At 42.1% G+C, this 12142-nt stretch overlaps 1 protein-coding gene across 12 annotated transcripts in view; it reads right to left on the reverse strand.

Moving 5' to 3' along the window:
- MAST2 (microtubule associated serine/threonine kinase 2) overlaps nucleotides 1–12142 on the reverse strand; it is a 391471-nt gene that overhangs the window by 27783 nt on the left and 351546 nt on the right. For all 12 annotated transcript variants that reach the window (XM_048862155.2, XM_048862154.2, XM_048862150.2 and 9 more), the window contains 4 exons: nucleotides 9884–10016; nucleotides 7122–7183; nucleotides 4458–4543; nucleotides 1149–1357 (listed from right to left, as the gene is read on the reverse strand). In XM_048862155.2, coding sequence (XP_048718112.2) covers nucleotides 1149–1357; nucleotides 4458–4543; nucleotides 7122–7183; nucleotides 9884–10016 — 490 coding nt within the window. The remainder of the gene's footprint in view (nucleotides 1–1148; nucleotides 1358–4457; nucleotides 4544–7121; nucleotides 7184–9883; nucleotides 10017–12142) is intronic.

The following is a 12142-nucleotide window of genomic DNA, read 5'->3' on the forward strand; positions in this document are numbered from 1 at the left end:
ACATCAGGGTACAAAACAGTATGGAAGGCCAGGTAGGAAAGGCTGTGCCTCCCCAAACAGCCTGCCCCTGCCCACTATCCGCTCCCTCCCACTTCCTGCCCCCCCTCAAAACCCCAGACCCATCCAACCCCCCCTGCTCCTTGTTCCCTGACTGCCCCCTCCCAGGATCCCCTGCCCCAAACCACTCTCCCCGCCCTGGCATCCCACCCCCTATCCAACCCCCCCTGCTCCCTGTCCCCTGACTGCCCCCTGGCCCTATCCATCCCCCTCCCCGACAGGCCCCCTGGGACTCACACCCTATCCAACGCCCCCCGTTCCCCGACTCCTGACCACCCCAGAACCTCCGCCCCCTGTCCCTTGACTGCCCCCCGGGACACCCTATCCCAACCCCCCACCGCCGGTTGTTCCTCATCAGCTTCCTGTTATGGTACAAATGCTCCGCTGCTTGACCAGACCTTAGCATTTCTGTTCTGGATCTTTTTAACCTTAATACTAACCAAATCATGGGCCAGATCATCCCCTCCAATGATAGTACCCACAGGAGAGCTCCCTGTTCAAGTGTCTCTGCAGCTATTCCCCTGCAGAGACCTCCACACTGGCTCTAGCTCCCCAGAAGCTTCCCTGCACATGGCTCTGTGTTGGCGCAGATCCACTGCAGCCAAGCTATGTTAGCTGCAGCTCCCATTGGGACCCACAGAGTGGGCATTTCCCCAGGCAAGGTATCACAGCTCCAGGCTGGACTGACTTTTCTGACCCATCTCTGCAATGTGGGCCAGACAATCTCCACTCCCTCTCCACCATATGAAGTTCAGACCCATGGATCACCCTTCATAGTGCTTAGGAACAAATCGTATTGTAGAGGTGGCTCAGACCCTCTTCTGTGTAGGCATGGGCAGACCCGTTATGTGAAAGGTCTACCAAGGTGACATCTTGAGAACACAATCTAAGCCTATTTTGGCCTCAACATTCGATCCTAGAAGGCAATGGTGGGTGATCCTAAAGACTCAATCTGTAAAGCACTTGGCGATAATACAGCATGAAAGGCACTATATATACAATAATTACTGCCACTCTGCAACATTAACATGTTTCAAACAATTAAACATTCAGTAATATAACCAGATACTTTTCAAACCTGAGACAAATACCTTCCACATACTCCATAACCATACAGAGGTGGCGTTTGGTCTCGAAGGAGCAGAACATACTGACTACAAAGGGGTTCTCAGCAAAGGTCAGGATGTCTCTCTCCACGAAGGCCTGCTGGATCTGGTTTCTCAAAATTAGGTTCTGTTTGTTGATCTTCTTCATGGCAAAGCGCTGGCGGGTAGTCTTGTGCCGCACCAAATACACAGCCCTAGAACACAACAAAAGGGTTCCTACCTTCAGTTCGGACCATTTAAAAAACAATGGATCGGGGGTCACTACATCACGTACACTGATAGGCTACTGCTTGGTTTATCTATGACTACATAAAACATCTGTCATGGCAAGCATCACTACAGAAGAACTCTCTCTATGCTTTTCCTCAGAGTAAGAAATGGGGAAGGCTACTCTTCACCGGCTTCTCCAAATATATAACATTCTCAGCGGTGAGACTAGCTCAGCCTTAATCAGGGAAAGCTCTCGCAACTTTATGAGATTCTTGCATACTAAAATTAAAATTGCAATTCCTCCATCAGAAATAAGACTAGAGCTCTGTGAGATTACATCAGAAACCATACATTCCTGCAGTATTTTCAAATGTCCAGACAATAAATGAAGACTGTAGCACACAATCTTGGGGATATGGTAGAGGCACATACTGTTCATCATTTCAATATTTATTACAATCACCAGTCAACTGAAAAATGACTTAAAATGAATGGGATCAGTGCAACTTCCTTCCAAGCGCCATAAATTAAAGAGCTGGATTAGCTGTAACAACATGATGCAGGATTTCCTGCAGTAAAATATCCTTTTCATTTCTACCATTTGCATATCTTTGTCCGCACATTCATAGTACAGTTTGCAAATAAGGTTTTCATTCAGTTAGCTTGCTCTATTGAATCAATACTTACTCCCCTGTCTCTGGAGTGGCTTATTGTATTATATTTAACACAGTATCATATCAGCTGGATAAAGCACACAGTACATATAGCAAGGATATGACTTTGAGCAAACCACCTCTAGCCTTTTAGGGTATGTCTACACTGCAATTAGACACCTACAGTGGGCCCGTGCCAGCTGACTCAGGCTCCCGGGGCTTGGGCGAAGGGGCTATTTCATTGTAGCATAGGTGTTCAGGTTCAGGCTGCAGCCCGAGTTCTGGGATCCTCATACCTTGCAGGGTCCTAGAGCCCAGGCTCCAGCCCGAGCCCGAACATCTACACCACAATTAAACAGCCCTTTAGCCTGAGCTAGCTGGCATGGGCCAGCCACAGGGGTCTAACTACAGTGTAAACATTCCTTTAGAGGGATGTACTTGAAAATATGGGTCTACATGGAAAAGTGACTGTAAAAATGGCACTTTCTTATCTAACAAACGGGCTCTCTGATCTGCTCTCCCCTTTTTACTTACTGACTAAAATAAGCTTTTATTACATTTTCATTTAATTCAAAAAAGCACTTCAGCACGTGCTTAAGTCCCATTAAAATCAAGGGGCAGCACAGGTATACCTGAGGGTAGAATTTGGCCTGCTGAATATCACTGGTTATGATGCCACAGCCAGAAAGAACCGAAATGGAGTTTCAGAGAGTCACAGATTCCAAGGCCAGAAGGGACCAAGATCATCTCGTCTGATCTCCTCTATAACACAGGCCAGAGAACTTCCCCACAATAATTCCTAGAGCAGATCTTTTAGAAAAGCATCCAATCTTAATTTAAAAATTGCCGGTGATAGAGAATCTACCACAACTCTTGGTCCATTGTTCAAATGGTTAATTACTCACACCTTTAACAAATTACACCTTGTTTTTAGCCTGAAACTTCCAGCCATTGGATTTTGTTATACCTTTGTCTGCTAGACTGAAGAGTCTATTATTAAATACTTGTTTCCCATGTAGGTTTTTGGACTAATCAAGTCACCCCTTAACCTTCTCTTTGTTAAGTTAAATAGATTGAGCTCCTATAAAGCAGGTTTTCTAGTCCTTTGATCATTCTCATGGCTCTTCTCTAACCCTCTGCAATTTATCAACATCCTTCTTGAACTGCGAACACCAGAACTGGAACCAGTTTTCCAGCAGTGGTCGCACTAGTGCCAAATACAGAAGTAAAATAACCCCTCTACTCCTACACAAGATTCTCCTGTTTATTTATCCAAGGATCGCAACAGCCCTTTCGGCCACAGAGTCACACTGGGAGCTCCTATTCAGCTGATGATCCACGATGACCATCAAATCTTTTTCAGAGTTACTGCTTCCCAGGATAGTCACCCATCCTGTAAGTATGGCTACGTTCTTTATCCAAATGTACACATTTACTTTTGGACATATTAAAACACATGGTTTGCTTGCACCCTGCTTACCAAGAAATCCAGCTCACTTTATCAGTGACCTGTCCTCTTCATTATATACCATTCCTCCAATCGGTGTGTGATTCGCAAACTTTATCAGTGATGATTTTATGCCTTCTTCCGGGTCAATAATAAAAATTTTAAATAGAGCAGAGCAATGACCTATTCTTGTGGGATCCCTCTAGAAACACATTTGATGATGATTCCCCCTTTACAATTACATTTTGAGACCTGTCAGTTAGCCAGCTTTTAATCAATTTAATGTGTACCACGTTAATATATCTAGTTTTTTTAATCAAAGCGTCATGTGGTACCAAGTCAAATGCCTTACAGAACTCTAAGTATATTACATCAACACTGTTAGCTTAATCAACCAAACTTGTAATGTCAAATTTCAAATTCCGGGTTCTTTGTGTGGGGCTGGCAGTTGGAATTTTAACTTGTAAACTGAGCAAGTCTGTTCTGGACTCATTAAGACACAATGAAACATTAGGACATTTTTACACAGCAACTCCTCACAGTGAAATTACACTTTAACGTCTAGTTTTAATAAGTATTGAACTTATGTCCGGGTATGTGATGTTAACAAACAAATGTATTTTATTATTATATTCTTTCCTTTAAGAAATACTACAATGTAAACAAAATGTAAAATAAATGACACCATTATTCATAAAGATAATTGCCCTGGATAACACACAAATGTCATACCTCAATTGTAACCTCTCAAATGTCACATTAATCTATCATATATGAGTTTTGTCCACATATCGCGAAGGCAAACTTAACAGAAAAAGTTACAGCATAATAGGGCTTGAGGTCAAAGTTGTAGTGTAATGTGAGCAAGCAGCTGGCAAGGGCATATCGTGATTAAGGGTCTGAAAGGCCTAATTCTTTATCAGGTGGCTTGACAGTAACATCTTCTTGAAAAGCAAAATGCTAGACACAGCCTGAAAACCTTACCCATAAGCCCCGTTGCTGATTAGCTTAATGTTTTCAAACTCCTCTTCAGAGGGAGTTTTCTTTGACTGTGCAGGGGCCCCGCGACTCTGAAAATCAAGGAGAAGGGATTTTTTTTTTTCCTACAATTCACCAGAATCTAGCCTACTTTTAAAAAATGTACTTCGCTGCTGAATAGAAAATATGAAAATCATTTAATTTTATTCCTGAATTTACAGAAAAACAACAAAAAAAATCTATTGTCCTGGAACTTTTGCTTTGTAACTGGAAGATCTGTATGTATGTGTCTCAAATATTTGGTGGTATAATATATTTTATATTTACTCCTTTCCCTTAACATGCTATAACTAAGAAATGGTTGCCACATTTAAACCACTGTCATACTGAAATCTTCCATTTAATTCTTCATACTACATACATTACATTTTGATTTCTGTTAGATTGTAGATCCATTCCCCTTCGCTGGTAACCTTCTAATATCCTTCTATTGTGTAATGAATGATGTTTGTTTTTTAAACTACCATGGAACTCAGAGCAGCCTTTGCACATTGACTTTCTGATCATGCTCAATAGCCCGCCAGGACCCACAGTATCGAATAAACTGAAATATTAGAGTGGCTGGGTCATTACACATATTGAATCTACTTCCCTATACTAAGTATCCTCACACCTTCTTGTCAACTGTCTAAATGGGCCATCTTGAGTATCACTACAAAAGTTTTTTTCTCCTGCTGATAATAGCTCATTTTACTAACACAGCTGCTACTCTGAAACCTGAAGTATTTCTAACAACAATATACATCATGCTTTTTGGGTTACTTCCACCCGAGGAGCTCAAAACTGACAGACACTGAGGCAGAGACATCAGGTGACTTGTTCAAAGTTACACAGGAAGTCTGTGGCAGAAATGGGAACAGAATCCAGATCTTCTGAGTCGCAGGGTCATCCTTCCTTTCCATTGTATTCTTGTACTAATCAGGATATTAGCTGAGAAATGTTGAGTTCCTCAGCAACTTTAAGTCATGTTTGCATTCTCAATTTTCATTGAGCACTTCCAGCAGAGATTATTCTGTACTGTATACAGTCATACTAGAGACAAGCATAATTTACTTTATGCTGTAGACTGGGGTGGGATTTTCAAAGTTCCTACATTATTTAGAAGTCAGTGGGACTTATGTTCCTAAAGTGCTCAGGGCCAAATCTACAAAAATATTTAGGTATTGCAATGCCTAACCCTGAGGTGCCTTGCCACCTAGTGGAATCCAATCCTCAGCCCTGAGTTATGCACCCAGGCTCCCCATTCAATATATGGGGAGAGTTACCTGCCTCAGAAGCCAGCCAGCGGAGCGGGGAGCTGCCTAAGCTAGCCAGGAGTGAAATGCAGAGGAAAGGTGCATAACTGATGGGCCAGAGAGAGGCACTTCCCTCTGCTTGGGATTTTCAGCTGTGAACCCCTTTTCTGGAGTTAGGCACCTAAGCCAGGTCAGCCGCTCTGCTAGCCTGCACTCTTGAAGCTGAAACCCAGATCTTTCACGAGAGAGACCCCAATGTCATTATACCCAACAGCTCAGTGGTTAGGGCATTCACCAGGGATAAAGGAGACCCGGATTCAAGTCCCTGCTCTGGACCAGGGATTTGAATCCACATCTCCCGGAGTGCCCTAACTATTAGGCCAGGACACACGTATTCATATACACACACAGATTCCTGAACTGTATTCTTTTGTGACAGGTGGTATGTCTTGGGCAGACTCTGAGAATGCCTATGGGATCAGGCTCTGCTAGTGAGACAGGCAGGGGAAAGTCTAGTTTGAGAATCCTGTTTCAGCACTGCTGAGACTTTGGCTTCAGCCAGGGCTCTGAGCACCTCATTAGCTGGTGGGGGGGAGGGGGCAGCGGCGCAGCACGTGCCTACTAGAGGACACTTAGGCACCTTGAGGACTTGGGCACCTGTGAGGTTAGGTGGCAGCTGAGCAGTGGTTTTAAGGATGTCAATGGCACATAAATAAATGGTGGATTTAGCTGCCTAAGTACCTTGGAGAATCTAGCACATAGGCACTTTTGAAAATTCTACCTCGCATCAACATGTAGTTTGCATCCCTAGGAGGCCTGGAGCTTTCCCCGCCAAAAGCTGGTCTTTCCCTAATAGATCTTTTAAATAAATCGTCGTTTTTGTTACACAATCAAAGCAAAACCTACAGATCTGTGAAGCCTGGAGAGATAAATGACTACATTTTCTCAACAAATCATTAGTAAATCCTTGTCTTGGGATCCTAAATTCACTCCCCAAGATTCTTTACCTATGCCAACACATTTCTTCCTTAGCCCCATTTTTGTTAATGGTTGTAAAAAAAAAAAAAAAAGTTGTCAACCTTCTTGATAATTCCTGTCCATATTCATCTGCCTCTATTAGTTACCAAATTATCTTTAAATCATTACTTCTTCACAGTATTTATAGAGCTATGTCCAAGTTTCTATAAGCATGCAAGTTAGCTTTTAAAAGTATTTTCAAATTGTTTACCAAATAAATTTTGTTAAAAATATTCAGTGTGTTATAATATACATTGTATTATAATCTTGTTTTCCTAACAAATCTTTTACCATTGTATTAGACTGTTTCTTTCTAGGGAAGAAATAGCTAGACAGAACAAGTATATTGCTTCTTTACCTCCACTGAATCATCTGTCTCTGGAGTGTCTGGACTGTCATAGCTATTCAGCTGGGCCATTTCTGCAAACAACAAAGAACGACTATTTATAACTGTCTCAACATATAATTAATCTGTTTCTATATGGCAAAGAAACAGTATTTTAGAAAGTATTTGTAGATGTCAGAAAAGCACATTTCTTCCTTTCCTGCAAAAATGTTATGCTATTACACAATAGTCACCTTTAAAATCTTGCCAGCTGTTTTAGGTAATGTCTCATACAAAGACAACCAATTATCCTTACCTCAGTATTTTGTAGCATTCCAGATATTCCCTACAACAAGGATAATGAATAAATGCAAATACTATGGTAATGCTTTTAATATTTCTCCAGCAATTTGTTAAGGGTCAGCAGCATGTGTCTGCACATTTATGTCTATGCGGGTATACCCATCCCATTAGGGTATGGAAATTAGATTTCTAAAAATTTTCTTGTCTCTAGTTGGCCCAATTCTGCAAGGTGCCAAGCACCCGCAAACCATGGGGAAGCCAGTGGGAGTTCAGGATGCTCAGCTCCTTTCAGGAGTTGCTAAGCACCTCACAGGATCAATCCCACGTCCAAAAGGCAACAGGCTAGAAGGGTATTGGTATCTAAAAGAAATCTCTAAATGGATACAACAAAATCACTGACATTTCTACAGTTCCATTTCATAGAAAGAAAATGAGGCACCTCGACACCTTTACACAGTTTTTTATGGGAAATAAGTAAATGAAAGGTTCTCTTCCTCCCTGACAGGGATCAACGGAAACGTCACTTTACATCAGATTTCAACAGACACAATTAATTAAATTGCATTCAGTAACCTCTGGTGAACATTTTCCTAAAAAGCTGTCATCTGATGTTGCTTGCCAACCTGTCACTCTGTAATTCTGACAAATATTGCAGAAATTAAGGTAAAACTGTTTCCACAAGAGAAAAAGAAAACCAAAGTTCAATTGCTGCCAAATTCTGTGGTAACTTCCAGTCTCTGTGGCAGGTTTTATTGTTGCTGAGCCAAGCATGGAAGCAAAATTTGTGCCTATAAATATCTCAAAAGAAAAGAGATTAAATGAGATTAATAAAACACGGAGATGAAATATTTAATTGTGCAATAACTCACTGATTTCAAAGTTTAGATTTTCTGGGGCTCTGTGCCCAGGAGCATATTAGAAAGCACACAAATTTTACCATGTAGAACACTGAGGTCTAGAAGGGCTGCCAGACCTGCTCAGCCTCCTCCAGATCACGCTTAAGGAATGGGGCAGGGGGATAGATTAAGAGCATGTGCTGGACAGAGATGGCTGGTCAGGGTGCCCAGAATGTCTGGATCATTTTATTTGTACTCTATTATAATGATAATCCTCAGTTAGTAAGGATCCTTGATATTTAACCCAAAAAAGGTACTGTAATTTGACTGACTCTCTCAAGCTTTGACAAAACAGATAAATTCTCAAGATCTTTTAAAAATTTGCCAAATCATTTAATATAACATACAATATTTTAAAAGTCTGTATATATAAAATATACTGTAAATTATCTCCCTTTACAAAAACAGGTTGCTTGAAACACTGTACAAGTTTAAAAAAAATTAAATGATTAAATGCCTTTTGGGACCAGAAGTATAAACTTCTGCATCTAGAGCCATGGTTCTCAACCGTGGCCTGCCTGCAATCCAATCAGCACACAGCTGCGGCCCACGTGACATCTTCAGGGTCATACAAATAGTATATATATATATATATATATATATTGTGTGGATGCGACCCACGTAACACAGAGAGAGCTGCATAAGAGGCCCACAATGATAAATAGGTTGAGAACCACTGATCGAGATGAACTCTCAGAAGTATAGACTATACCTGTCATATGAATCTATGAAAATGACTGACTGACATCACATTTAGCAAACACTCATTCTAAGTATAACTATTAAAAAACCCCAAATGTCTACACTATTCATTGGAGGGTTAACAAATGCTTCATACAACATGGCAACGCTGTTGCAGTCTGTAGTGCTCTGAGTTACCCAATAAGGGAACAAAACACCTTCCATTCTCAAACTTCCCCCATCCTCTAACCTCTCTCTCCTGTCTCTCCCACTGCATCCTGTCACCCCTGTGATTATCATGGAGACTGTAGGCTCTTTGGGCAGGAATTGTCTGTACTTTTTTGCCTTGTATAGTGGAGAACATATTGTCAATTCTACAAAAATGATAATAGTCCTGGCCCCTCATGCAAAGCTTGAGTAAACAAACTTTGCTCCTTGGGGGACCAACACAAAAGCTAGGATAATAGACTCCTCTCCAACTCCCAAACCAGTCAGTCTGTGTCTGTTAATACAGTTTCTTCAGTGAAGCAGCATCTGTGGACTCCTGCACTACTCCATCCAAAATGTAGGGATTGTGGCCAATTGATCCACTCAGACAATGACCCTGCAACTCCCCTGCACCTGTACACAGACTCTATGGCTTTGCAGCATTCATGGTGGGGGGCTTCAGAATGCACTCATGATGTCCCTCTGTGTAGTGGAAGTGTGCTGGTTGTGCTGCAAAATGGGCCTTTCTATGGCCATTCCCATCAGTTTAAATTTTGAGAATAGCAAGAGACGATGAGGACAAAAAGGGGCAGGTGAATTAAAGGGAAAAAAGTTCTCATTTAACAGAGCAACGACCAGTGAAGATGGCTCATACTTGATATTTGGAAAGGCTTTTAGCCCAAAGGATGCAAAGTAAGAAATTCTCACCCTCCAGGGGATCCCGGGTAAGGCCCAGCTGGCTGATAATGTAACGAGGAATGTCACATTTAATTCCTTGCCCTTCCTTGGCATGACCTTCAGCAGCTTCTAACAGATGGTAGAACTCTTCGGGATCAAACTCCTAAAGTGAAAGAGTAGGACAAGAGATATGAGTGATTTGATTCCAAAATTAAAAGAGAATTTGTTCTTGTTTTATTTCCCCCAGAAAAGGAGGGGAAAAAACACGGTTATTGTTAAGCTTTAACATCTAGCCTGCTCAAATATATCCAAAACTGATTCCAAGGCCTAAGGATGCTGCAAAACACTTACAGTCACAACAAGTATATCAACATGATGTACAGCCTCCTGCTCTAGAAAAATGTAAACCATTAGATGTATTCAGAGACTGTGCTGGATGTCCATATCCTCGGATCAGCTGGCTTTGCCAATGAACAGAGACAAAAGAGATGGTAAGAAAACATTTTATAAAACAAAAAAGTTGACAGTAGGGGATTTATGCAGTAGGGTCATGATACCTCCAATATTTAGCTTGCCCTAAGTTCTTATGTTGTTATAGTCCATGATGTACACTATAGAAACAGAAGTTTTGAGGTGAGGACCTATGTGAAGTTTTCTGCCATCTCAGCGTGGGAGAAAGATGAATTAAGCCACTCAACAGCAAGCTCCCATCAAACTTAATTAGCTGAGCAAAACATTCTATAAAGGCACTAATCTTGCTTCAAACTATGTTGCATGCAGTTACGAATTTCAGTATCACAGAAGATTTCATTTCTGTTTGTCAAACTGCTCTAAACTATTAACCTGCCAGTGGTTACTAGGACCATTTGATAGCTCAGGCAGGATGCACATGCTTCCTAAGACAGTGTTGCTAAAGTACCTTTAACTCTGATCTGCAAACCACATTGTTTAACAGTGCTGGACTCCTGTGCAGAGACTACCAAAGTGTTTTGAACTGAGTAATTGTTTTGTACAGTGGACCAGTGACTGACACCAAACAGCACAATTTACTTGAAAGAGTCGTTAGCAAGACAGGAGATGACCAAAAAAACAAACAAATACAATCATAAAAACCAAGAGAGGAGAGAAAGTGGAGGAGGAAAAGGATGCTTTTAAAATTGTAAGCACCTTGGAGCAAGGACCACTTTTTTGTTATATAATCCATTCAGTGATGAGCTCAAAGTCAGCACTAAGCAAATAATAGGCAATTTTGCCAAAGGCAGCAACGAGTGAAGGAGGTGAGAAGTGCCTCTGATTTGGCTAAGAAGAAGTCATTAGTGACCTTAGGGTATGTTTACACTACGAAATAAGGTCGAATTTATAGAAGTCGGTTTTGTAGAAAGCGTTTTTATACAGTTGATCGTGTGTGTCCCCACACAAATGCTCTAAGCGCATGTAGTCGGCGGAGTGTGTCCACAGTACCGAGGCAATCGTCGACTTCCGGAGCGTTGCACTGTGGGTGGCTATCCCACAGTTCCCGCAGTCTCCGCTGCCCATTTGAATTCTGGGTAGAAATCCCAGTGCCTGATGGGGCTAAAACATTGTCGCAGGTGGTTCTGGGTACATATTGTCAGGCCCCCGTTCCCTCCCTCCCTCCCTCCCTCCATGAAAGCAAGGGCAGACAATCGTTTTGCGCCTTTTTTCTTGAGTTACCTGTACAGACGCCATACCACGGCAAGCATGGAGCCCGCTCAGCTAACCGTCACTGTATGTCTCCTGGGTGCTGGCAGATGTGGTACTGCATTGCTACACAGCAGCAGTTTATTGCCTTTTGGCAGCAGACAGTGCAGTATGACTGGTAGCCGTCATCGACGTAGTCCTGGATGCTCTTTTAACCGGGCGCCTGGGCAAACATGGGAGTGACTCAGCCAGGTCATTTCCCTTGTTTCGTCTCGTGGCAATTCAGTCCCGCACTGTCTTTTAATCTGCAGCAAGCAGAAGATGATGGCCAGTAGTCATACTGCACCGTCTTCTGCCGAGCACCCAGGTGTTGATGATGGCAAGCAGTCATACTGCACAGTCTGCTGCCAGCAAGATGTATAAAGATAGATGAAGTGGCTCAAAATAAGAAATAGACCAGATTTGTTTTGTATTCATTTTCTCCTCCCTCCCTCCGTGAAATCAACGACCTACTAAACCCAGTTTTGAGTTCTATCCTTGAGGTTTTGAGTGCTATCCTTGAGGGGGCCATTCAGTTTCTTGCAAAGCCACCCCCTTTGTTGATTTTAATTCCCTGTAAGCCATGTCGTC

Source organism: Caretta caretta, chromosome 8 (assembly GCF_965140235.1).
Source record: "Caretta caretta isolate rCarCar2 chromosome 8, rCarCar1.hap1, whole genome shotgun sequence".
Lineage (NCBI taxonomy): Eukaryota > Metazoa > Chordata > Testudines > Cheloniidae > Caretta > Caretta caretta.